The sequence below is a fragment of the Gadus morhua genome, chromosome 10 (genome assembly GCF_902167405.1).
Source record: "Gadus morhua chromosome 10, gadMor3.0, whole genome shotgun sequence".
In the NCBI taxonomy this organism is placed as follows: domain Eukaryota; kingdom Metazoa; phylum Chordata; class Actinopteri; order Gadiformes; family Gadidae; genus Gadus; species Gadus morhua.
This window is the reverse complement of record NC_044057.1, coordinates 24535232-24561566: the sequence shown is the minus strand read 5'-3', so window position 1 is coordinate 24561566 and position 26335 is coordinate 24535232. Positions and strand designations below refer to the sequence as shown.

The window sequence follows — 26335 nt, the reverse complement described above, 5'->3', positions numbered from 1 at the left end:
TCAATTCTGTCGGAGTAACTGCTTTGTGTCACCTTGGTTACTTACCAGGCCTGAATATTAGTACAGTTGGCAAATAACATTGGATGATCTTTCTAAGAAGCAGCATTCACCTCAGGAGATTGTGTTTTTCCACGGTTAAGTCATTCATATAGCATATAAGGCTGTATATGCTAAGATATTGATTATAATCCTTCTAAAGGTATAGTAAAAATGGTAGGGACTGATCCACGACTTTCCACAGAGCAAGCATCAGGAAGAAGTTGCTGAATGAAGATGCAGGTGAACATGCAGAGGGTGCATTTACACACACTTGGCTTCAGCCCTGGCTACTGTAGCGGCGCAATCCAATGAATTTTCAATAGTAAGAGGCTGGATGTGCAGTTGGGAGTAGCTGTATGTTACGCAAAGCGAGCCAGAGGCCACAATGGAAGGAATTGCAAAAGTTGTAACTTTTTTGGTTAAATCTCGAGGAGTCGGAAATTAATCAGTGGAAAGGAAGGCCTATATGGAAATCGAAAAGAAACATGCATCTGTTTGCCATGCATCCCGCAACCTGACACCAACCTTAAAGGACATCAAAGACCTGAACGAAGGGAAGAATGCATAAAGGTTGGTAATAATGTTGTGATATAATATGCTTAAAGTCTAAATTGGTTTCAAACTCGTAAGTAGATTCTTACATGGCAGTTTTTCAAATAATATTATATATACTAATACAATAATCACAGCATTGTGTTCTGCTGCAGATAGTGGACGGGGAATTGGAATGAACAGTCGCTATTATTTGTGTCGAACCAATGCAAGGTCTAAACTCGTCTAATTTGTCTATATTACCGTCAAACATATATTGACATACATCTTTAAGATATAAACTACAGATGTCGCCGCATGAGCATTTTCTGAAGAAAATGTGCGTGGTTTCGTGAGAGCATGCTCGTCGTGTGAGCAATATTCCGTGAGTATGCTGATATGCTAGCAAGGCTAATGAGAGAGCACTACAAGTCCCTGGGCTGCTTTGAAGCTGACTTGTGATGGGTTGAAAAATATGGCTAATTTATTTGATTTGATTGTGAGTTATAGCGCCCCTTGTGGCTAAGGAGGTACTTTACGTTTTGGAGGCCTGCTTATGCCCGGTTTTTAGACGTGCATGTTACGAGCTATACCTACCGGACTCTATCTGATTCTGTTAGCCAGCCCGTGACTCATCGTCTCTCCCTACGCGTTGCATTGAACTTCAAGCAGGGACCTGAACTTCCCTGGGAGAGTGTGACTCCTACCAGGTGTACAGGCTTGGAGTGGTTGATTTGCGCAATTTTGCTCCATTTACTTTCTAAAATATTGTAGGAGTAGATAATTATGCAAAATATGGAGGTAGGAAAGGTAAAAATAATAATAAGACACATGATTACAATTGTGTGGCACGCTTTGCAACCACACTCTAAATTCATTGAGATGGATTGGCATTTCTGAACTGTGATAACGACTCTAATAATTGACATTTCAAGAAATTGCTTCCGGACCTACTCGAGCAGAGCATTACAAGGCCAAGAACGTCACCATGAACGATTCCTAGTGTGAGTGCACATAAAGAAGATAGACACCTCGCAGCAGAGGTCACAGGCCAGGGCTGATTGAAACAACTGTGTCTCTGAGCAAGACATCTTTCTTTATCATTCTCATTGCCGCTTACTTGAAATGCTTGAATGCAGTATGCACATAGCTTTACTGCTATGCGCAGACTTTGGAATCCACACACACACACACACAAAAATTTACAAACACAAACCCAAGTACACACCTCGACCTTGCACAAACATACTCCCACACAAGAATACACAAGCAGATCCACACACACTGGCACACAGCAACTTGGATAAAAAGATTAAAAGAAAACGCACATGTCTTCATAGACACAACATGCATGAAAAAATATTCAAATGCTTATCCTTGTGTGCATTTTGCCGCAGGTTTATCTGCGTCATGTCTCTGATAATTTTCCCCTCAATGCCTCGAGCCCCTTATGCATGCCAAATTCGCTGCAGTATAAGGTAATGTGTCAATCAACTTTGTGTGTGTGTGTGTGTGTGTGTGTGTGTGTGTGTGTGTGTGTGTGTGTGTGTGTGTGTGTGTGTGTGTGTGTGTGTGTGTGTGTAGGCTTACAAGAGAGTTTGATCTGCCCAGACATCAAACAGCTTTAATTATTTTTACTGCCCTGTATCACAGCCGTATTAAAGCCAGCACAGAATGTACGGGTGTGTGCCAATGTGTGTGTGCACGTACATGTGTGCGTGCAACACTGAATGCCTGGTAAAAAGCCCGGTGTAATGTGGTATGAATGAGCTTTGTTCCAACGCTTATAACCTTGCAGTGTCTGCTTTTCCACACCATAACTCAGAATGAAACACCCTCTCAGCCAATTGAAACAGGTCAATTTCCAATATTGGACGTACAGGTAATTAGAGAGTGGAGAGAGAATGGAAAATTGATTACATAATTAGCTCAAATGGTATCAAGGCCCAGAGGAAGCAGCAAACAGGATCCAACCAGCATGCATTAACAGACTAATTGAGTTTATTTTATCGCTCAGATACACGTGATATATCAAAAACATCTTTCTTTTTTTTTTTTTTTAAATCAGATAAAAAAAATTGTAAATACAAACCCCATCGTCTTAACCATGGAATATTATTCCATGGAGTCTGAGCATATCACATCACCATAGCACCAAAGCTGGTTGATATTTTACAGTATTCAAAATCAGCTGCAATTCTGGTCCTGACCATCACTTTAAACCCCCCCACTGTCCTCCCCATTGTCCTCCTCCTTCTCAGTCTCTGGGTTGTGTTTTTTTTTTACAAAAGATCGAGAGACAGAGGGAGAATGCTGAGCCGCCAGGCATTCTTATAAATAACCCGTCAACGCCTCTACCTTATTCATATCAAACCGAAATGACCATGTTATGTTTCACTGCAGTAGGTTAATGGGTCAATCAATGTGTGTGTGAGTAGGCCTAGGGTTTTATTTGCCCAAACATCAAACAGCTTTAATTATTTATACTGCACTTGATCACATCCATAAAACCAGCAGGGAGTGTGTGTATACATGCATGTACGTGCAACGCATATATACATATGAGAGAGAGAGAGAGAGAGAGAGAGAGAGAGAGAGAGAGAGAGAGAGAGAGAGAGAGAGAGAGAGAGAGAGAGAGAGAGAGAGAGAGAGAGAGAGAGAGAGAGAGAGAGAGAGAGAGAGAGAGAGAGAGAGAGAGAGAGAGAGAGAGAGAGAGAGACTCTCAGACCTGGTGGGGCAGGTGCACTCACGGCAGCGTGGAAAAGTTCAGTAAATTGGCTTCCTCCATAAAACCGTGGGGCGACCAAAGAACATTGATCCGACTCTTACGGCCGGGATTATGAGTTAATCCCCAGCGCCGATTGTTCCCGCCGTTTGGTGGACTGCTTTATAAATGCTTCTGGCTGCTGTTCGCCTACTGGATGGACGGTCGCACCCCGACCGCGCGATGCAGCCGGTGGCCGCGCCTCCCCAACCGCAGCTGATGCCCATACCGGACGAGCAGACCTCGCTGGTGGAGGGGGACACCTGGAGTCTCCTCAACTCCACGCCGGGAGCTGTGGAGGCTGCCGGCGGGCGGCCCTTCCCCTGGGTGGTCACTTTAGCGAGCGTCCTCATCTTCACCATAGTGGTGGATATCATCGGAAATCTGCTGGTGGTCATCTCCGTGCTCAGGAACAGAAAACTCCGAAAAGCAGGTAGGGCTTTTTAAATAGTCTGTGCATTGAACGGGGAGCTTCATTATTCGCATTTATTAGATTAGACCAACTTTGTCTTACTTTCCTGGGAACACAAATTAGTAGGCTACGATGCACAAGCAAGTGGTTTAATAGGCTAATACGAATCGGAGCCTACATAATGGTCATAGAACACCTCCGATGTTAAGTGACCAACAGCATGTAGTCACTTAAAATAGTCCATAATTCATACCAACAATGGTATGGATTATTATTATGGATTACAAGGACCAATCAGGGGTGTTTCTAGGTTTCAAAAACAACATAATACTTCACCTAAATAAACAAAATGCGCAGTTTATTATATCTTAAAATAGCCAGCTGACTGCTGTGCTGCTTATCCCCAAATGTCTAAAGTTCCATTCGTTATTTCAGAGTAAAATTAATACAAGTGAGACAGACTTTACGCACACACATCTGTGTGTGCGTAAAGTGAGAGTCCCGTAGTGAGAGTCCCGTCACGTCATCGTGGTTAAAAGTACGGCGCAACCATCGGAAATTATCAACATATTGTACGACGTACGTGTTTAGGTTATGTTTTTAAACTGTTTATTCTCTTACCAGAAGGACCATCTAGAATAATACTTATGCTAAATTATAAATATTTTTACTTTTTATTTATTTTAACCAAAAAATTATATTCGGGGCTAATTAAACACATGGTCTGTGATTAGGATGTCTGGATTCAGGGTCTACGTTCAGGGCCTAATCAACCAGGTAAACACGCGTCCTGCCGTCTTCCGAGCTCCAGGAAACGCAACAAGTTCCAGGTGGTTAATATTTTGCTCAGACGTCGTTCACTCAATACATTCATGATCCAAAATCTGACCGCAGCTGACCTCAGATCTGGTGAACTGGGCTTTTATTTCTTTCACTTCATACGTTTCGATCAATCCTGTTGCTGGAGGCAGAGTTATTTGCAGACAAAGTAGACCAGTCCATGAACATTTTAAAATGTAAACAGACATTCCTGTATAATTAAGGTGTATGACATCTCCCTCTGCTGGACAACAGTCTCACACCAAACTACATTTTCCGTTTGAACAAAGGTAGGTATAGTACATTGATGTGAGACAGGTTGGTGGATTGAACGTGTTGAATAACAATCATGTATATTAAATGTATTGCAGGAGTTTAGCTTGACATTAACCAAGTTAAAGGACAATTAAATGAACAGCACCAAACATGTAGAAGTCAATGTGGGATTTTAATATAAAAAACACTTGACAGAAGTTTAACACAATTTTGTAAAGGAAAGCAGAGGCAAACATTTTCCCAAATTAATCTTTTAAAATGTCCCCACCATTCCGAAAGCAAGTGAAGAGGTTTGTGTAAAAGCAGTCCTCCCTGACCAGCTCTGTCCCTGACTCTAAACCCTGACTCTCAACCCTAACGCTGAACCCTCTGAGGGCAGGAAGACGCGCCTTCAGTGTAAAGGTTTGAACCACAGAGAAGGAAGAAGAGAGGAAGCAGTAGAGAGTAGTGAAGTAGTGAGGTTAGTGACAGACGTGAGGGAAAGGCGTGTGGAAGCACAGGGTTACATGTGGGGTCAAGAAGATCACTCCCACTGGAGGTCATTGATCCATCAGCCTCAGACTGCTGAGCTCAGCAGGTCTTCTGGAGGACGAGGCTCAGATAAACTGAGGAGACGGGACCAGCAGGATGTCAGGATCAGGGCGGGTTCAGCTCAGGTGTGTCTACCCCCGACAAAACAGGATCAGGTGAGGTTCAGCTCAGGTGTGTCTGCCCGGACCAAACAAGGACATTGATTAGGTTCAATTTTCAAAAGATTCAACATTATCTGAACCAAAGATATGTCATAAAGGAGCAGGCAGGCTTTAGGGCGCCTTGCTCAAGGACGCATCACTAATCTGAGGACTTGAACCCGGCACCATTGGTTTGAGAGTTGAACCCGCAACCACCTACCTAGTCCACCATGTCCAGATAATGCAAACTTACAAGCAATCCTTGATAGTAGAGTCCTGGTTTTCCTAAGGAGTTGCCTTCCAGATGTACGGCTTCTCCATCGTTCCTCCAGATTCCTGGTCTGGTTACAAACGTAATTTGTCTCCAATGTAAGGTAACAAACAGCAGTAATTTGTCTCTAATATCAGGTAACAAACAGTAGTAGATGGGCTCTAATGTAAGGTCACAAACACAGGAGTAGTTGGGCTCTAATGGCGCGTAACAAAGTAGCAGCTGTAGTAACAACCACAGTAGTATGCCGTAACTTGTACTGGACAAACTAATCCTGCGTTACAACAAGTCCACTCTGTTTATTTTACGCGAACTTACGAGGATCCTGGTTGGTAGAGTGACGTCGTCCTCCAGAGTCTTGGCTCCTCCATCAGCCCTCCTCAGCCAGAGTCCTAGTCTGGAACAAACAGCGCGAGTCTGGCCCTAAAGTCTGGTAACAAACATGTAGTTTGTCTTATTTTTAAGTCCTTTATTTCCAGTTTGTTTGGTTAATACAAACTTACACTCCTTGTTGGTAGAGTGATGGTCATCCTCCAGATTCACGGCACCCCTACCAGCTCGCCTCCGCTCCAGAAACACGTTCTAGTAAGAAAACACAGCGGTAGTTGTTAAGTTAACGCATGTCAAAGTAACAGCTGTATTTTGCCCTTCAAGTCAACCATGTTAAGTAAATACAAACTTACGAGGAATCCTTGTTGGTCGATTCCTACTCGACCTCCAGCGTCTCAGCTCCTCCAGCAGCTCTCCTCAGACAGAGTCCTGGTCTGGAACAAACAGCGGAAGTCTGGCTTCAACGTGTGGTAAAACAGATGTAGTCTGGTATATATGGTTCAAACGCCGGTAGTTTGTGGCAGCAGTATTCTACGAGAAGTGGCCGTGAGTGGGATGATCACTTCAGAGTCAGGCTTCATCTACCCCACGACGGACGTCATTCACCAGGCAGGCCCTCCACCAGGCAGGCCCTTCTGCACGGCTCCTCCATCAGCTCCGTCAGCACGGCCCCTCCATCAGCCATGGATTCCTGGTCTGGTTACAAACAGTGTGTCTCAGCAGTAAATCACCTGGGGACGCAACACACCTCTACTCCTGCATCTGAGGTTCACTTGTGAAATGGAAGACAAATTTAAACACTTAAATTAGACAACGTCTGCAGATTGTCGCGTTCAGCAATTCATCCACTGCGGTCGTAGCAGCACTAGTAACATTAATGGCTCATATGACTTACATAACCCCTGTATGAATGAACTAAAATCACAGCTTGGCACAGATTTAAAGTCATAAGATGATCAAAACCAGACCTAAACTACCATGGATTGTAGTGTTTCAGATGAGCTTGGTGATGGTTACCCTCTGGTCCGGTGCTGCAGGCCCCTGGTCTCCAGCCTCAGTCTCCGGTCCACTCTGGCACCACAAGCCTCCGGTCCCCAGCCTCGCCTTTCAGCTACAGCAGCAGGTTTACATCAGCATATCAGCATTTGCCCAACAATAAACTTAATTGACTTATCCGAAACCGAGATATTATTATTATTTTATAACTCAAGGCTAGAAAAGACTTGAGACCAGACATGAGCATCCCGTTTTAGGGAATGAAGACGGAGCAGTCCACAAGTTTAAAGAAGTGGTTCAGGCCATGCATTGAAACTGACCAGAGAAGACTATTCACACACCAGAGCACTGACCTGTTCTGGAGGACTTCTGACAGGAGGTGGAGGTCTGGCTTTGGGTGAGGTGGAGGTCTTGCTCTGGGTGAGAAGGCAGACACCTTGGGACAAACTACATGTTACCTTTTCAACCTTGTACAGTTCTAGAGTATCTTCTACTGTAACATGTGGGAAGGACAGACATTATTTTAGCTTTGATATTATCCAGTTGGTAACTCTGCACCAAAGTCGTTGTTTAACATCATTCCATTGGGTAGGGTTTATCTTCTGTGGCAATTAATGACAGCAGATATTTAGAACATACAAAAGCTGAAGTAACAAAGAACACGAAGCAGTATCGATAGTAAATCAAATATACTCAGCCATATTCAGGTGCTGGGTTCCGTTGAAGAAATGTCAAATTATCTTCCACCTTGAAATTATTTTCAGCCTTCACTGATGTCAAAAATGGGCCCGCAAGTAGAACGCTGTTTTGTACGTAGTGAGAGTCCCGTCACGTCATCGTGGTTAAAAGTACGGCGCAACCATCGGAAATTATCATCATATTGTACGACGTACGTGTCAGTATGTATTTAATATCAACCTTAAGTTGTTTAAGATAGGGGGCAACCATTCCCAATGGAAACCAAATTTTCCGTTGGCAACGGCTCGAGGTTACACAAATACAATCCAGAACGTTCCGCCTGATTCCCTCAGGGGACTCCCGTCCAACTAACTGCCAGGTGGTTTCTTATGGTTTAAGACTACAACGTTCTATGCTAACCATTGGGACTAAATCAAATGACCGCACTCAGAAACTTCCCGGCGGGAAGCACAAACCGTCCGACTGGAATCCGAACATTCCAGCCGGAACCAACCAAAGAAAAAACAGAACCAGCGCCTCACCTTGAGCTGAACGGAGGAAGATCCTGAAGTCCAGCGATGGTCTTCATTAAAACACAGCCAACAGACTTACCTTGAGGAGATCTGTTTGTTGCTGTTGGTCATTAATACAGTACTATTCAGTGTACCTTTACATTATTACGCACCCAGTGTATACAAGTTATATCACTTAAAATCATACGAAGAACCAAACTACCATGTTCGTCCCACAACAACTTTAAACATAAAATCCTGGAATCATTCAATACAAAAGCGTGTCTACATTTTACAATTATCGATTATTCAGGGTAAAAACCATACAGAGCAAATCAAAACGTTGAGCTCACAGCGAGCCGCTCACAGCGAGCCGACCATAGCCCTGCAATGTCACCCTGACCGCCTCATCACCAACAGCAAATCATGCCAGCCAGCCAACACATGTACAGCTCCAGTGAGAAGTGGGCATCTGAGTGAAAGGACTGCCAATGATGAAGAGAAGCCCAATTCCTGAACTATCCAACCATCTTCATGGTTTAAAGATTTACAGACTTGACATTCCATAGTGTTCTAATCACCTTTGTCTGCTCCCTCGTTACTTATAAAACTCTACATCTCCATCACTAGAGTGTTGCATCCTACTCATGGGGGTGTGGTCTGAGTGAGCAGAGATGCATGCTGGGATACAGTGCTGTCTGAAGTTTTCAGTTCTATAGACACGCCCCTCAGGAGAAACCAAGTGTTTGAGAATCTGTCGCGACATCAGTTACATGAGCTGGAATATCCTTCAAGATGGCGCCAGGCTTCTCAGAGGAGAAAGGCCAAGAGGAAGATGTGAGGTTTCTTCCTCTCAGCCAGTGGAACACAACAACGGACGGTCCTCATCAGAGTACCATGGAACACTTTGAAACATTCTCCTCTTTACACCTTGAAGACCCAGTGAAGGTTTCCTTACCTCCTCAGCTGAAGAGCACAACTTCAGCTCGAAGAGCGCACTAGCTGGAGTTCCCGGATTGGTTCCCTTAAATCAGAACCAATCGTTCAGCTAGTCCCGTCCGAAACATATACATTTCAGTCTGAGAAGACGTGCAACTGAGAGCAAGACAAGCTCCACAGGGCTCTCCATCAATCCAGCCAGGTAGGAAGAGCCGTCTCATTACAGGTCTGAAGGTCATCTTGAATATCCATTTAGGTCCCTTTCCAACGTCACTCTCCTTGTGGAATTCCTTTAGGTATCCATCCTCCATTGATCCTGATGGTGTAGTCCTAGTTTGAAGTCACTGATCTGAACACACCGCTTGCATCCTTTTACATTTGATTTGGATACCGTCCTTCCTGCCCAGTGTGTTGGATATCGCTGCGGAGCGTCGCTCTGGGCTCTTCATGTCTACTGGAGGCCCTCAAGTAAAGGTGTGTCCGTCCATCAGGTATGATTTATTTGACCATTCCAATATCCCAAGCCAATAACACAGACCTCCGTCTGAACATTATCACTGTCACAGCAAGCCGGACACACACACAGAACCCAGGACAGGCACGTAGAACCCCATGCCAGGTGTGAGTGGGAGACACACACACAGTAGAACCCTAGCGATGCTCAAAAATCATCCATCTCATGTCAAACCCGAACACACAGACCACTGAGCCATAAAAGGCCAAACAACCATGAAGGGTAAAAACCTCATGCCAAATAACATTCCAGCATCCTCCTCCCCCCCCCCCCCAGCTCTCCTGCCAGGGCAACCAGAACAGAACAACCAATGTCTCCTGAGACGTTTTCTTATGCACAACATTCTTCATCCATCTCATGTCAAACCCGAACACACACACACCACTGAGCCATAAAAGGCCAAACAACCATGAAGGGTAAAAACCTCATGCCAAATAACATTCCAGCATCCCCCCCCCCCCAGCTCTCCTGCCAGGGCAACCAGAACAGAACAACCAATGTCTCCTGAGACGTTTTCTTATGCACAACATTCTTCAGTGGCGTCCCACATTGGTGATGGATTATGCTTGGCGTCTCCAAAATGTGTCCCAGGTTGATTCAACGTCTCTGAAGTCATGTCTTTGTAGTCCAGTGGTTTCCTGAAGGAGGGGCCTTCACAGATGCAAACGGTAGAGCTTTAGTCAGCCTGAGGACAGGAAGGAGGTCAGTGGAGGGGGGGTGGCTCTTGAGGAGCAGGATCCGTCTGGGGATGGCCCCAATAAGACCTTCATGGAAATGAAACTGTTCCTGAGGAGTCATGATGTCTGAGGGGACTGTTGAATGGTTCTCTGTGTCAGACTGAAGTTGTGTTTTAGTCGTTGAGATGAAGAGCCCCCTCATTCCCCTGGTGTTTCTCCTTCTGAATCCCTGTCTCCATCTTTAAGAACATTCCAGTCCATGTAACTGACGTCACGACGGTTTCTGAAACACTCGGTTTCCGCTGAGGGGGCTTGTCTACAGACCTGTAGACTTCAGACAGCTCTGTATCCCAGTATGCAGCTCCGCTCACTCAGACCACGCCCTCATCAGTAAAGCAACACTCATGTGATGAAGATGCAGAGCTCAGGAGAGTAGCTGAAAAGAACCCAACCCATTACTCCAGCTTACAACAATAACTTGGAGCCTGTAACCATTTTAACAAATCATTAAAACCAACATAAACCAAACACCTAAGTAACCCATGAACCAATAAAACATCCTTACTACTCAAATCAACCTTCAGGTAATGGGCTAACTCACCAGGAAGCCAAAATACATCAATGTGCCCAAGAGTAATGAGAAACTTATGACTTACAGTTTGCAGTTCCTCTTCATGGTTAAGTTGGGATACTCACAGAACTGCAGTTAAATATCCATGATAGACCTTTGAAGGAAGGAACAGTTTACTCATGGTCCCCAAACTTGGGCACTGTCCCACAGTTCAACATCTGCCATCTCCATTAAATCAGATAAATGAATGACAGTACAAATTCAGGGCTTTTGGGATCATCCAACTTTCAAAAAATGATTAAGATAATTAACTAAGTCAAATAATTAGTATAACTTATATTAAAATGTTGGATGTCATTAGTCAAGAGTGATTTACCTCTTACTTTGAATGCATAGTCTCTAAAATGTTACTTTCAGGTTGAATCATTTAAATTTCAAATGAGTTAAACCACCACAATCCCCGATTTCCTTCACACATCAGTGATTTATATTCAACATACAAGTCACGTCAGTTGTGCTTTGCCACACAATTCTACTCACATCAGGAGTAGTTTGTCTCTAATGTAAGGTAACAAACACAGGAGTGGTTGGGCTCTAATGTAAGGTAACAAACACAGGAGTGGTTGGGCTCTAATGTAAGGTAACATACACAGTAGTAGTTTGTCTCTAATGTAAGGTAACAAACACAGGAGTAGTTGGGCTCTAATGTAAGGAAACAAACACAGGAGTAGTTTGTCTCTAATGTAAGGTCAAACACAGGAGTAGTTTGTCTCTAATGTAAGGTCACAAACACAGGAGTAGTTGGGCTCTAATTGTGCGTAACAAAGTAGCAGCTGTGGTTTGTCTGGTAACCAACCACAGTAGTATGCCGTAACTTGTACTGGACAAACTAATTCTGCGTTACAACAAGTCCACTCCGTTTATTTTATGCAAACTTACGAGGATCCTTGTTGGTAGAGTGATGGTCATCCTCCAGATTCATGGCTCCTCTACCAACTCGCCTCCGCTCCAGAAACACTTTCTAGTAAGAAAACACAGCGGTAGTTGGTTAATGCATGTCAAAGTAACAGCTGTATGATGCCCATGATGTCAGTGTGATGATCACTTCAGAGTCAGGCTCCATCTACCCCACGACGGACGTCATTCACCAGGCAGGCCCTCCACCAGCTCCTCCACCAGGCAGGCCCTCCACCAGCTCCTCCACCAGGCAGGCCCTTCAGCACGGATCTCCATCAGCACGGCTCCTCCATCAGCACGGCTCCTCCATCAGCACGGCTCCTCCATCAGCACGGCTCCTCCATCAGCACGGCTCCTCCATCAGCACGGCTCCTCCATCAGCTCGGCTCCTCCATCAGCTCGGCTCCTCCATCAGCTTGGCTCCTCCATCAGCTCCTTCAGCCATGGATTCCTGGTCTGGTTACAAACACAGTTGGTCTCAGCAGTAAATCACCTGGGGACGCAACACACCCCTACTCCTGCATCCGAGTTTCACTTGTGAAATGGAAGACAAATTTAAACACTTAAATTAGACAACGTCTGCAGATTGTCGCGTTCAGCAATTCATCCACTGCGGTCGTAGCAGCACTAGTAACATTAATGGCTCATATGACTCTTACATAACCCCTGTATGAATGAACTAAAATCACAGCTTGGCACAGATTTAAAGTCATAAGATGATCAAAACCAGACCTAAACTACCACGGATTTTAGTGTTTCAGATGAGCTTGGTGATGCTTACCCTCTGGTCCGGTGCTGCAGGCCCCTGGTCTCCAGCCTCAGTCTCCGGTCCACCCCGGCACCACAAGCCTCCGGTCCCCAGCCTCGCCTTTCAGTTACAGCAGCAGGTTTATATCAGCATTTGCCCAACAATAAACTTAATTGACTTATCCGAAACCGAGTTACAATTAATTGAACTATTATTTTATAAATCAAGGCTAGAAAAGTCTTGAGACCAGACATGAGAATCCCGTTTTAGGGAATGAAGACAGAGCAGTCCACAAGTCTACCTTGTTGGTAGAGTGATGGTCATCCTCCAGATTCATGGCTCCTCTATCAACTCGCCTCCGCTCCAGAAACACTTTCTAGTAAGAAAACACAGCGGTAGTTGGTTAACGCATGTCAAAGTAACAGCTGTATGTTGCCCTTTAAGTCAACCATGTTAAGTAAATACAAACTTACGAGGAATCCTTGTTGGTCGATTCCTAGTCGACCTCCAGCGTCTCAGCTCCTCCATCAGCTCCGTCAGCATGGCTCCTCCATCAGCTCCGTCAGCACGGCTCCTCCATCAGCTCCTTCAGCACGGCTCCTCCATCAGGTCCTCCATCAGCTCCATCAGCCCGGCTCCTCCATCAGCCATGGATTCCTGGTCTGGTTACAAACACAGTTGGTCTCAGCAGTAATCACCTGGGGACGCAACACACCCCTACTCCTGCATCTGAGGTTCACTTGTGAAATGGAAAACAAATTTAAACACTTAAATTAGACAACGTCTGCAGATTGTCGCGTTCAGCAATTCATCCACTGCGGTCGTAGCAGCACTAGTAACATTATTGGCTCATATGACTCTTACATAACCCCTGTATGAATGAACTAAAATCACAGCTTGGCATAGATTTAAAGTCATAAGATGATCAAAACCAGACCTAAACTACCATGGATTGTAGTGTTTCAGATGAGCTTGGTGATGGTTACCCTCTGGTCCGGTGCTGCAGGCCCCTGGTCTTCAGCCTCAGTCTCCGGTCCACTCTGGCACCACAAGCCTCCGGTCCCCAGCCTCGCCTTTCAGCTACAGCAGCAGGTTTATATCAGCATATCAGCATTTGCCCAACAATAAACTTAATTGACTTATCCGAAACCGAGATATTATTATTATTTTATAACTCAAGGCTAGAAAAGACTTGAGACCAGACATGAGCATCCCGTTTTAGGGAATGAAGACTGAGCAGTCCACAAGTTTAAAGAAGTGGTTCAGGCCATGCATTGAAACTGACCTGAGAAGACTATTCACACACCAGAGCACTGACCTGTTCTGGAGGACTTCTGACAGGAGGTGGAGGTCTGGCTTTGGGTGAGGAGGTGGAGGTCTTGCTCTGGGTGAGGAGGCAGACACCTTGGGACAAACTACATGTTACCTTTTCAACCTTGTACAGTTCTAGAGTATCTTCTACTGTAACATTTGGGAAGGACAGACATTATTTTAGCTTTGATATTATCCAGTTGGTAACTCTGCACCAAAGTCGTTGTTTAACATCATTCCATAGGGTAGGGTTTATCTTCTGTGGCAATTAATGACAGCAGATATTTAGAACATACAAAAGCTGAAGTAACAAAGAACACGAAGCAGTATCGATAGTAAATCAAATATACTCAGCCATATTCAGGTGCTGGGTTCCGTTGAAGAAATGTCAAATTATCTTCCACCTTGAAATTATTTTCAGCCTTCACTGATGTCAAAAATGGGCCCGCAAGTAGAACGCCGTTTTGTACGTAGTGAGAGTCCCGTCACGTCATCGTGGTTAAAAGTACGGCGCAACCATCGGAAATTATCAACATATTGTACGACGTACGTGTCAGTATGTATTTAATATCAACCTTAAGTTGTTTAAGATAGTGGGCAACCATTCCAAATGGAAACCGACTGAAAAATATTTTCCGTTGGCAACGGCTCGAGGTTACGCAAATTCAATCCAGAACGTTCCGCCTGATTCCCTCAGGGGACTCCCGTCCAACTAACTGCCAGGTGGTTTCTTATGGTTTAAGACTACAACGTTCTATGCTAACCATTGGGACTAAATCAAATGACCGCACTCAGAAACTTCCCGGCGGGAAGCACAAACCGTCCGACTGGAATCCGAACATTCCAGCCGGAACCAACCAAAGAAAAAACAGAACCAGCGCCTCACCTTGAGCTGAACGGAGGAAGATCCTGAAGTCCAGCGATGGTCTTCATTAAAACACAGCCAACAGACTTACCTTGAGGAGATCTGTTTGTTGCTGTTGGTCATTAATACAGTACTATTCAGTGTGCCTTTACATTATTACGCACCCAGTGTATACAAGTTATATCACTTAAAACCGTACGAAGAACCAAACTACCATGTTCGTCCCACAACAACTTTAAACATAAAATCCTGGAATCATTCAATACAAAAGCGTGTCTACATTTTACAATTATCTAGATTATTCAGGGTAAAAACCATACAGAGCAAATCTAAACGTTGAGCTCACAGTGAGCCGACCATAGCCCTGCAATGTCACCCTGACCTCATCACCAACAGCAAATCATGCCAGCCAGCCAACACATGTACAGCTCCAGTGAGAAGTGGGCATCTGAGTGAAAGGACTGCCAATGATGAAGAGAAGCCCAATTCCTGAACTATCCAACCATCTTCATGGTTTAAAGATTTACAGACTTGACATTCCATAGTGTTCCAATCACCTTTGTCTGCTCCATCGTTACTTATAAAACTCTACATCTCCATCACTAGAGTGTTGCATCCTACTCATGGGGGTGTGGTCTGAGTGAGCAGAGATGCATGCTGGGATACAGTGCTGTCTGAAGTCTTCAGTTCTATAGACACGCCCCTCAGGAGAAACCAAGTGTTTGAGAATCTGTCATGACATCAGTTACATGAGCTGGAATATCCTTCAAGCTGGCGCCAGGCTTTTCAGAGGAGAAAGGCCGAGAGGAAGGTGTGTGGGTTGATTCTCTCAGCCAGTGGAACACAACAACGGTCTTCATCAGAGTACCATGGAACACTTTCAAACAAACATTCTCCTCTTTACACCTTGAAGCCCCAGCGAAGGTTTCCTTACCTCCTCAGCTGAAGAGCACAACTTCAGCTTGAAGAGCACACTAACTGGGGTTCCCGGAGTGGTTCTGATTTGAGGGAACCAATCGTTCAGCTAGTCCTGTCCGAAAAAAAATTCAGTTCAGCCTGAGAAGACGTGCAACTGAGAGCAAGACAAGATCCACAGGGCTCTCCATTAATCCAGCCAGGTAGGAAGAGCCGTCTCATTACAGGTCTGAAGGTCATCTTGAATATCCATTTAGGTCCCTTTCCAACGTCAGTCTCCTTGTGGAATTCCTTTAGGTGTCCATCCTCAATTGATCCTGATGGTGTAGTCCTAGTTTGAAGTCGCTGAACTGAACACGCTGCTTGCAACCTTTTACATTTAATAATAATAAATTCAATTCATGTAGCGCCTTTCAAGGTACCCAAGGTCGCTTTACAAGAGGTGTACACAGGGGGGGGGGGGAGCAGGTTAAAGGCCATAGGCCTCTAAGAAGAGTTGTGCCTTCAGGAGCTTTCTGAAGGACTCCACTGAAGTGGCACAGCGGATATGGAGGGGGAGCAGATTCCACAGAGTGGGGGCAGAGGCGCAGAAGGCCCTGTCCCCAAAGGTCTTGAGTCTGGTGCGGGGGGTTTCCAGCTGGTCCTTAGCAGAGGACCTGAGGGACCGCAGGGGGATGTAGGGATGGAGGAGGTCAGAGGGGTAACGGGGGGCCAGAGCATGCAGGGACTTGTAGGTGAGTAGGAGGATTTTAAACTTGATCCGGGACTTGACAGGTAACCAGTGGAGTTGCATCAGGATGGGGGTGATATGCTGCCAGGGCTTAGTGCCAGTTAAAACCCTGGCAGCTGAGTACTGAACATATTGCAGTCGGTCCAAGGTTTTGGAGGGGAGACCTGTGAGGATGGAATTACAAAAGTCCAGACGGTTGGAGATGAAGCAGTGGATGTGTGTTTCAGTGACAGCGAGTCTGAGAGTGAGGGTCGGAGTCTTGCAATGTTTCTCAGATGGAAGAATGCAGATTTTGTGGTGTTGTTGATATGTGGCTGAAATGACAGGGTGGGGTCAAGGATGACACCCAGGTTGCGGACTACGGGGGATGGGGTGATAGGGCAGCCATCCACTTCCAGCAGAAGATCCCCAACCTTCCTGAGCAGTGACTTGGGGCCACGACCATGAGCTCTGTTTTATTGCTGTTCAATTTGAGTAGATTAGAGGTCATCCAGATTTTTAGGTCTTGCAGACAGTTGATGAGTGGGGCCGGTGGAAACTGAGTTGAGGGTTTGGTGCTGATGTATAGTTGTGTATCATCAGCGTAGCAGTGGAAACTGAGACCATGATAATTTGATTTGATTTGGATACTCTCCTTCCTGCCCAGTGTGTTGGATATCACTCCGGAGCGTCGCTCAGGGCTCTTCATGTCCACTGGAGGCCCTTAAGTAGACATGTGCCCGTCCATCAGGTATGATTTATTTGACCATTCCAATATCCCAGGCAAATACACAGACCCCGGCATGAACATTATCACTGTCAAAGCAAGCCGGACACACACACATAGAACCCAGGACAGGCACGTAGAACCCCATGCCAGGTGTGAGTCGGACACACACACACAAGAACCCTATCGATGCTCAAAAAACATCCATCTCATGCCAAACACACACACACACACACACACACACACACCACTGAGCCATAAAAGGCCAAACAATCATGCAGGGTAAAAACCTCATGCCAAATAACATTCCATCACCCCAGCTCTCCTGCCAGGGCACCCATAACAGAACAACCAATGTCTCCAGAGACGTAAATTATGTACAACATTCTTCAGTGGCGTCCCACATTGGTGATGGATTATGCTTGGCGTCTCCAAAATGTGTCCCAGGTTGATTCAACATCTCTGAAGTCATGCCTTTGTAGTCCAGTGGTTTCCTGAATGACGGGCCTTCACAGATGCAAACGGTGCAGCTTTAGTCAGCCTGAGGACAGGAGGAGGTCATCTGTTCAGAAGACCACCCAGTGGAGGGGGTTGGCTCTTGAGGAGCAGGATCCATATGGGGATGGCCCCAAATAGGACCTTCTTGGAAATGAAACTGTTCCTGAGGAGTCACGATGCCTGGAGGAGACTGTTGAATGTGTTCCATGGTTCTCTGTCAGACTGAAGTTGTGTTTTAGTCGTTGAGATGAAGAGCCCCCTCATCTCCCCCTGGTGTTTCTCCTTTTGAATCCCTGAGTCCATTTTAAAGAACATTCCAGTCCATGTAACTGACGTCTCGACAGTTTCTCAAACACTCGGTTTCCCCTGAAGGGGCGTGTCTACAGACCTGTAGACTTCAGACAGCTCTGTATCCCAGTATGCACCTCCGCTCGCTCAGACCATGCCCTCATCAGTAAAGCAACACTCATGTGATGAAGATGCAGAGCTCAGGAGAGTAGAATGAAAGAAGACTGAAGATATCAGAACCCAACCCATTACTCCTGCTTACAACAATTCACTGGAGCCTGTACCCATTTTAACAAATCATTAAAACCAACATAAACCAAACACCTAAGTAACCCATGAACCAATAAAACATCCTTACTCAGATCAACCTTCAGGTAACAAGTTAACTCACCAGGAAGCCAAAATACATCAATGTGCCCAAGAGTAATGAGAAATTAATGACTTACAGTTCGCAGTTCATCTTCATGGTTAATTTGGGATACTCACAGAACTGCAGTTAATTATCCATGATAGACCTGAAGGAAGGAACAGTTTACTCATGGTCCAAATTTCCAATGAGTAAAACCACCACAATCCCCGATTTCCTTCACACATCAGTGGTGTGTGTGTGTGTGTGTGTGTGTGTGTGTGTGTGTGTGTGTGTGTGTGTGTGTGTGAGAAAGAGACCAGAGGGACTCATTCACTGGAGTCATCACCTAACACCACACACAAACACACCAATATACCATATAGATTCACACCATATGCACGCACACACACACAATATTGATACACACAACCAGTGGAGGCATCTCCATTGAGGAGAGGGAGGAAGATCCTCCTTAACATTGTTGAGAATAAAAAAATTAGATTGCCCAGACTACTGTAATGAATTAATGCCCTTAAATATGACTACTTTAATGCCTTTGAATATATAATGTTCGTTTCCCTGGGTAAAGGGACATTAGCACCCCCTATCGCCTTTTGACAATTACTTCAGGGAGGAAGGTCCTCCCTCAGCCTCCGTTGACTCCCATTCATTTCCCAGAAAGTACTGGCGGCCAGTGAATAACATGGGTTTCAATGGGAGAGAGGAGGAAAGTCCTCCTCCGAGTGGGTGTGACCTTACAGGCGTCTGATTCGCGCAAAAATCTAGTCGCGCTGCGCTACGAACCAATCAGCAGGATCCCTGGCTGGTGTTGCCAGATTTCCCACCCAATTGGGCTACTTTTAACCGCTTTAGGCTGGGAAAATTATTATTGGGTGGGAAATTTACCCAATCAGGCAACGCTGTGGATAACAAACAAACCCGCTCTGCCTGCATTGCCGCTCAGTCTAAGAGACGCAAAGCAGGTGAAATCATCTGAAGGATAACGAGATTCTAACATTTGCGAATAAAGTGTACAATGGAAACAGAGGACATTGTTCATGTTTATTTACACAAAGCATTCCATTCATTGAGTTACAGTGCTAAGTTAGCGACCAAAGAAAAAGGTAGACCACTTCGCAAAATCGAGATCACCAAAGGTAATGGCAACGTCAGTGTTGTGGGCAGGGCCGACGGACTGCGGGGGAAAGTGAGGCAGTCGTGGGGGGCCCCAAGGCAGAGGGGGGGCCCATGGCAATTTAAAAAAAAAAATAAAAAATAATCTGTTAGTGTGCCCATAGTGTTAGTAGTCGCACACGGCCACGTCTCCCCCCCCAGCGCAGTGGGCTGGTAGGGGGAATTCGGGGGGGGGGGGGGCCCCATCAGTACCTCTTGTATACAGGGCCCAGGATTTGGTGCAACGGCCCTGGTTGTGGGTGCTACATGGTTTGCTAGGTACTCATGGCTTACTGGTAGCATTACCCTGGCCCTGTTTGTTAATGAATAATGGCAAATCTCCAACGTGGGCTGTTCATGGTTTCCCTGATGTGAATAGGGCAACCAAACGCCGTGACTAGCTTCAAGTTCTCGTTGGTGCTGCTAGGCACCATGCCTATAGATCAGGTTGAATCTAGAATAATGTTCTCGTTCTTTTACTAGTTTGCTACTCTGACCGTTCTATTTGATATTGTGGAAAGAGTGAATGATTCAGAGCATGATGCATTTTAAATGGCATCACTTTTTGTCAGTCTTTTCTTAAAATAATTGTACCTGAAAATAAACATAGCTAAATTACAACCAATAACTTCAGTCATTGAGGGCAAAAATAGGCCCAGATTTTTTTATTTACTTTTGCAAATCAAGAGTAGGCCTGATTTGACTAATGGGCTTTGCATCCTTTCCTTCTGCCCTTGTAGTTCATTTCAAAGACATGCTGCCCACCAGCTTTCAAATTACAGTGATGCCACTGGTGGCTTTGTATCAAATTTATTCTAACTATCCCTCCCTACTATTTTGTAGTTCACCAAAATACCCTGAAACAACTCGAGTCTCACATTCTTATGCCACCATACACCAACAGTGCAAGCAGGCCCATGGCAACCAAGCGCACGGTCCTTCCTCCCTCACTTTAAAGACGACCTGCCGCCACTGCACACAACATATAGATACAAACCATATGCACACACACACGCGATAGACACAAACCATATTCATATACACACACCATAGGCATACACCATATAGATACTGTGGTACCCCGCTCCCCCAATGAGCCGGGTTCCAGGTACGAATCACACATTAAGCAAGGTTTAAGTCGCACTAGGCATTTATTGCATACATCTTACACAGATTATACTTACAGTCTCTTGGGCTTTCGCTCACAGACCCGAGCGCTTCCTTCTCTCTCACTCCTGTTCCTCCCAAATGCCAGTCCTCGTGCTCCTTTTAAAATGTCTTCCTGGCTGTCCAGCCAGGTGTCTCCCATGTCGCTGATTGGGGTTCAACGGGTGCTCTCCGTCGCCGGCTGGTGGATGACGGTAGTATATTCCGTCCTGGATGAAACCTCGGGTCCGTCCGGACCGAGGTTTAAGGGGCAGGACGCCACAATACACACACACCATAGGTACACACCATATAGATACACACACACCATAGATACACACCATATAGATACACACACACCATAGATACACACCAAATAGTCACACACCAAAGATTAACTAAATAAAGATACAAACTATATAGATAACACCCCGCCCCCCCCCCCCCCCCCCTCCCCCACACACACACACACACACACACACACACACACACACACACACACACACACACACACACATACACACACACATACACAAAAGATACACTCCATACAGTTCTGTTCACTAAATGCTACTCCTCCTCCTCTCTTCTCCATCTCCCCTCTAATCCTTTTCTCCTCTCCTTCCGTCTCTCTTCCACGTATATCGCATTTTTATTGCCTCTACTCAAGAGAATAGATTTGGGTGGGGTTTACTAGGATTCATAAACATCCGGGGCTTAGCCCAGAGGGAAAATTAAAATGCTGCGCGCCAAATGTATGTGTACGCTTTATTGTGCATGAAAACTATTTCATAATGCTTTACCTAAATAAACAAAATACGCGGTTTATTATAGCTTTAAATAGCTACCTGACTGCTATGCTTCTTATCCCCAAATGTCTAAAGTTCCATTCAAGTTATTGCAAATGAATACAAGTAAGGCAGACTTTACGCATCACATATACACATACACATACACATACACACACACACACACGCACACACACGCACACACACGCGGGCACAGATCTGACTGGGGATAGGATAGGTTAATACACTTGAGGTGGTAAACAGGTTGTTGTTTATTCTCTTGCCAGAAGGACTGTGTCTATCTAGACTAGGCTACTTATAAATGTTTATGAATATTTTTATTTTGAATAAAAACCAACGACAAACAACAAGAGGGTCGGAAATAGAAACAGCCGCCTGCTGTCATCGCAAACCTCCAATCGCCAAGTCCTTTTTGTTCCGTGCCACCGCTTGGCCTTTGTATTAGGGCTGTACAAATATAATTGACTTGACTTGAGAGTTAGAAAGTAAATGTTCTACTCACATTCAAAATGGCACCCAGGAAGTGTAACATGTCAGTGTAAATCAATTTGCCGCATGAAACTGTCCCTGGCCTTTGGTTTAACATAGAACTGCAGGGTTTAACATAGAACTGTTCGGGAAGGATTTTGAAAGGAGTGACTGTCTGGGAGTCTAGTGCCATCTGGCAGATGGCAGATGGTACACGCACTATGCACAGACACACAAAGACATAATGTAACATGTTTATCTATTGAACACTTGCAGTGTTTACCCTGCAGCGGCACTGCAAAAAAAAATAGTAATTGCAACCAAAAAAAGAAAGATACCAAGCAGATACCTTGACTCTGTTGGATGTTATGTCATATTTGGAAGCTCAAACTGTAAATTTTTTAACCATTAAAGGGTTATTTTTCACAAATTGTTAGTGAAATCAAGGGGGGCATGCCCCAGGACCCCTCTAGCGTTGCTAGGTTACCAACTCAAAGCACCACTGCTACAAAAAAATCGAGGGGAAACGCCGACATGATTACGTTCTTTTTGTGCGTCCCGTTTCTCGGTCGGCTCTCTCTCTTTCCCTCTCTCTCTGCATTGTCTTTAATGGAACAACGCTTTAAATTGCACTATTATTGTTTCCGTTTTATTCCAGCCCATTCTCATGTGTTCTGTTGTGCTCTATTACGCTGTGTTCCGTTGTATTTAATTCTGATCTATTCAATTTGTGTCGTTTTATCCTACCAAGCCCTCTTACCAGCTCCCCGTCCCTCTCTCTGTCTCTGTGTCTCCAGGAAACGCCTTTGTGGTGAGCCTGGCGCTGGCTGACCTGCTTGTGGCCGTCTACCCCTACCCCCTGGTGCTCTCGGCCATCTTCAACGACGGCTGGGTCGCCGGCTACCTCCAGTGCCAGATCAGCGGCTTCCTGATGGGCCTCAGCGTCATCGGCTCCATCTTCAACATCACCGGCATCGCCGTCAACCGCTACTGCTACATCTGCCACCGCCTCCGGTACGACGCCGTGTACTCCGGCGGCAACACCGTGTGCTACGTGCTGCTGGTGTGGGCGCTCACCGTGCTGGCCATCGCGCCCAACTGGTTCGTGGAGTCGCTGCGGTACGACCCGCGCGTCTACTCCTGCACCTTCGCCCAGTCCGTCAGCCCCCTGTACACCGTGGCGGTGGTGCTGGTGCACTTCGTCCTGCCCATCGCCGTCGTCTCCTACTGCTACCTGCGCATCTGGATCCTGGTCCTCCGGGCGAGGCGACGGGTCAAGACCGACGCGCGGCCCAAGGTCAAGCCGCACGACGTCCGCGGCTTCCTCACCATGTTCGTGGTGTTCGTGCTGTTTGCCGTGTGCTGGGCGCCCATCAACCTGATCGGGCTGGCGGTGGCGCTGGACCCCCGGCTGGGACCGGCCGTCCCCGAGTGGCTGTTTGTGGCCAGCTACTTCATGGCGTATTTTAACAGCTGCCTCAACGCCGTGGTGTACGGCGCGCTCAACAGCAACTTCAGGAAGGAGTACAAGCGCATCGTTCTCATCATATTCAAGTTCCACTGCTGACAGTGGGGGGGAGGTCGTAGACACCTGTGAGGAACAGATGAGATACTTTGGTTTACAACGAAAGGAGTATGGAAGGAAATAGGAAAGGGGATTTATGGGAATTGAGAAAGGAAAAGAGGAATCGAGGGGAATGGGAGAGAATAACGGATAGATTGAATTTGAGAAGAGGACAGCGGGAAAAAAAGGAGGATATGGTCGGGCTGTACCATGAGAGAAAGAGAAGGAAAATAAAGTATTATTCTTAAGCTCTTTCTTCCTCTTCCCCTTTTGCGTCTGCATCACAGGGTGAGGGTGGTGGAGGCGGTGTTCACTACTTTACCTACATTATCGGCCAGTATGAATATGTGCTCAAGCATGGACTGCATGCCACTAATGAATTTAAAAGAGATTCCAATAATGGGACTTTGCAATGGAAACTGAATCGTCATGAAGCCCTTGTCCCTGCAATGGTGTGCAGTTTCACATCAGTATCAAGGAGATACACCCTTGTTTCTATATACATATTAAACTACAATTATGAAAGGGCATGGATACTAATAAGACATTTAGAACTGAAGTATTCTGACCATATCACTGTGTGCATTTTTCTTGGGGGGGGGGGGGGGGGGGTATTTATGTTATTCTGTGATTCACGGTGTAACTGTCAGTTCAAAACCAGTATGATTCTCTTAGAGTGAAACAAAGACTTTAAGGTGGCCCTTAAAGTCTGAATTCAGATTCCCCAACAATGCCGGTCAGGTATAAGGGTAATGCAGCTGTGTGGCAGAAGTACAGAATAAAGGAGGAACTTTATGGGTTGGGATGATAACAGGAAAATGAAGGTGAACATTTATAACATTCATTTTATTTATTTTTTTAATGAACGAAAGGTGCTATTGGGAAAGGCAAAGAGTCAAACCTGGCACTGATGAGCTCTGCATGGTCTTGAAAATACAGTGTGTTTCCTGAAAATGAAACTTTGAGAGTAAAAGAATGGATTGAAGGCGAGACGTCAAGCATTTTTTCTCGTATCACGACACTGGAGCAAAATACAAAGATGTCATTGCAACCGGTGACGGCTGGTGATAAGGGCGAACCATATCCAAGATCATTGGCTGGCATTGCAGCTGCAGGTTAAGAGGGAACTTGTTCTTTTGAATATTTGCTAAAAGATTAATGCTAGTTTGAAATGAGCTTTTCAACTGTGAAACGGTGAGGAACCTTCTTACAACGCCAACGTTTACTCGTGCTGTTTTTGCACTGCGCCATGGAGACCACAAATGTGATTTTTGAATGTTTGTTCTTCTGATCTGAGAACAGCCCAATGTAAAATGTAAATGTTATCATTATATTTACTATTAAAGAACGTACACTGTGAACCTTGCCTGGACTACGATATAGATCTGTCTATTTTTCTCTATATTGCTCCGTTATTCTCAGGTCCGAGCTTCTTCGCTCCTTTCATCCCTACTCCCTCTCCTCCCCATCCTCTCTCATCTCTCTTTCTCTGGTCAATTTAATCATGTCTTTTCATTCTTTAGTCTCTTAAACATTAAAGTGTCCCACCTAAAAGGAGCCACGTATACTTCCCTATAGCATTGCTCGTACATTTCCAATCACAATTCCTTGATGTACCTTCCCTGCGGTCTCTTTGACCAAACCACCTCGTATTTAGGCATCGTATCATGCATGAATACGCCTGCATTTCATTTGACATCTTGCAAGGTTGTGTGTGACATGTGATCCCACAATAAACTATACATGAAATCATGTTGAGCAACAAGCTGTAGATAAACAAATTCCCGGGCTTGAAACTAAAATTGTATTGTAACTTCATGATATCACAGACAACAAACACAAACATCTCTGAAGACCCAACTAACAGAGCATAGAACAGACTAAATCCTAAGGCCATAAGATTGATCTATGACCTACAACAATATAGTATTCCGGGCTTTGCATGGTTGACACCGCTGTCGGTTATGAATTGGTGAATGTAGGATACAATTGTAAAGCACTTTGAATGGCCACTGGTTTGTAAAGCACTAAATAAATGCAGAAGGCCTACATTTAACACATCACCAAATATATATGTATATTTTATAATTTTCTAACACAATCATGTGTGGCTATAATAATAACAACTGCAAATTTGTATTTAAATAGCTTCAAGCAGGCCGATATCTTCTGAAGAACTGTGTGTTCAGTCAAAAAAAAAACTTGCCTTGGGCCATTGACGAGCAAAAAGCAAGAAAAAGAACCGCACATCTTTTGTTGATCTGCTTCTTTCTAAAGGAATTATATATAAGGTGTAAGACAACCTTAGAGGCTGGTAGGCATGGATAAAACTAAGGTTAAACCTAATATTTAAGGTCTATTGGATTAACAAACGACGAAGTAAACCCATGGAGGAAAGTCAGCCAGACTTCTTCCTTTCATCTCTACTTTGTACTTTGACTTTGAGGCAAAACCACAACAGAGAGACATATCATTGTGAAACTATGCTGGAATTACGCAAAACACTTCTTATCTACTGCAATCGGCTGTGACCAGACGTAAACCTGCATCAAGTCAGAGGGTTCATCAATGGTTCATCAAAGAATAGCGCAATACCTTTCCATGATTGTGCCCTGTACAAAGAACAGAACCCGATTTGCTGCCATACTGCCGGCTTTGCCACATATCCCATAACAACTTTTATATTGTGTGAATTCAGTCTACATGCTACTAGTGACTTGTTACAAAGTTAATGAATTAATAAATTTGTCCCGGCAGTGTTAAATGGTGTTGGGAGCAATCAAATATAAAGTCTCGAAACATAATTCA

The 26335-nt window shown here is 45.1% G+C and overlaps 1 protein-coding gene across 1 annotated transcript; it reads left to right on the top strand.

The window, feature by feature from the left end:
* Positions 1 to 3299: 3299 nt before the first annotated feature.
* Positions 3300 to 25349, top strand: mtnr1al (melatonin receptor type 1A like). Its single transcript, XM_030369220.1, has 2 exons — positions 3300 to 3767; positions 22761 to 25349. Exons 1-2 carry the CDS (start codon positions 3464 to 3466, stop codon positions 23528 to 23530), a joined length of 1074 nt encoding a protein of 357 aa, XP_030225080.1. The 5' UTR covers positions 3300 to 3463; the 3' UTR covers positions 23531 to 25349.
* The last annotated feature ends 986 nt before the right edge of the window (positions 25350 to 26335 follow it).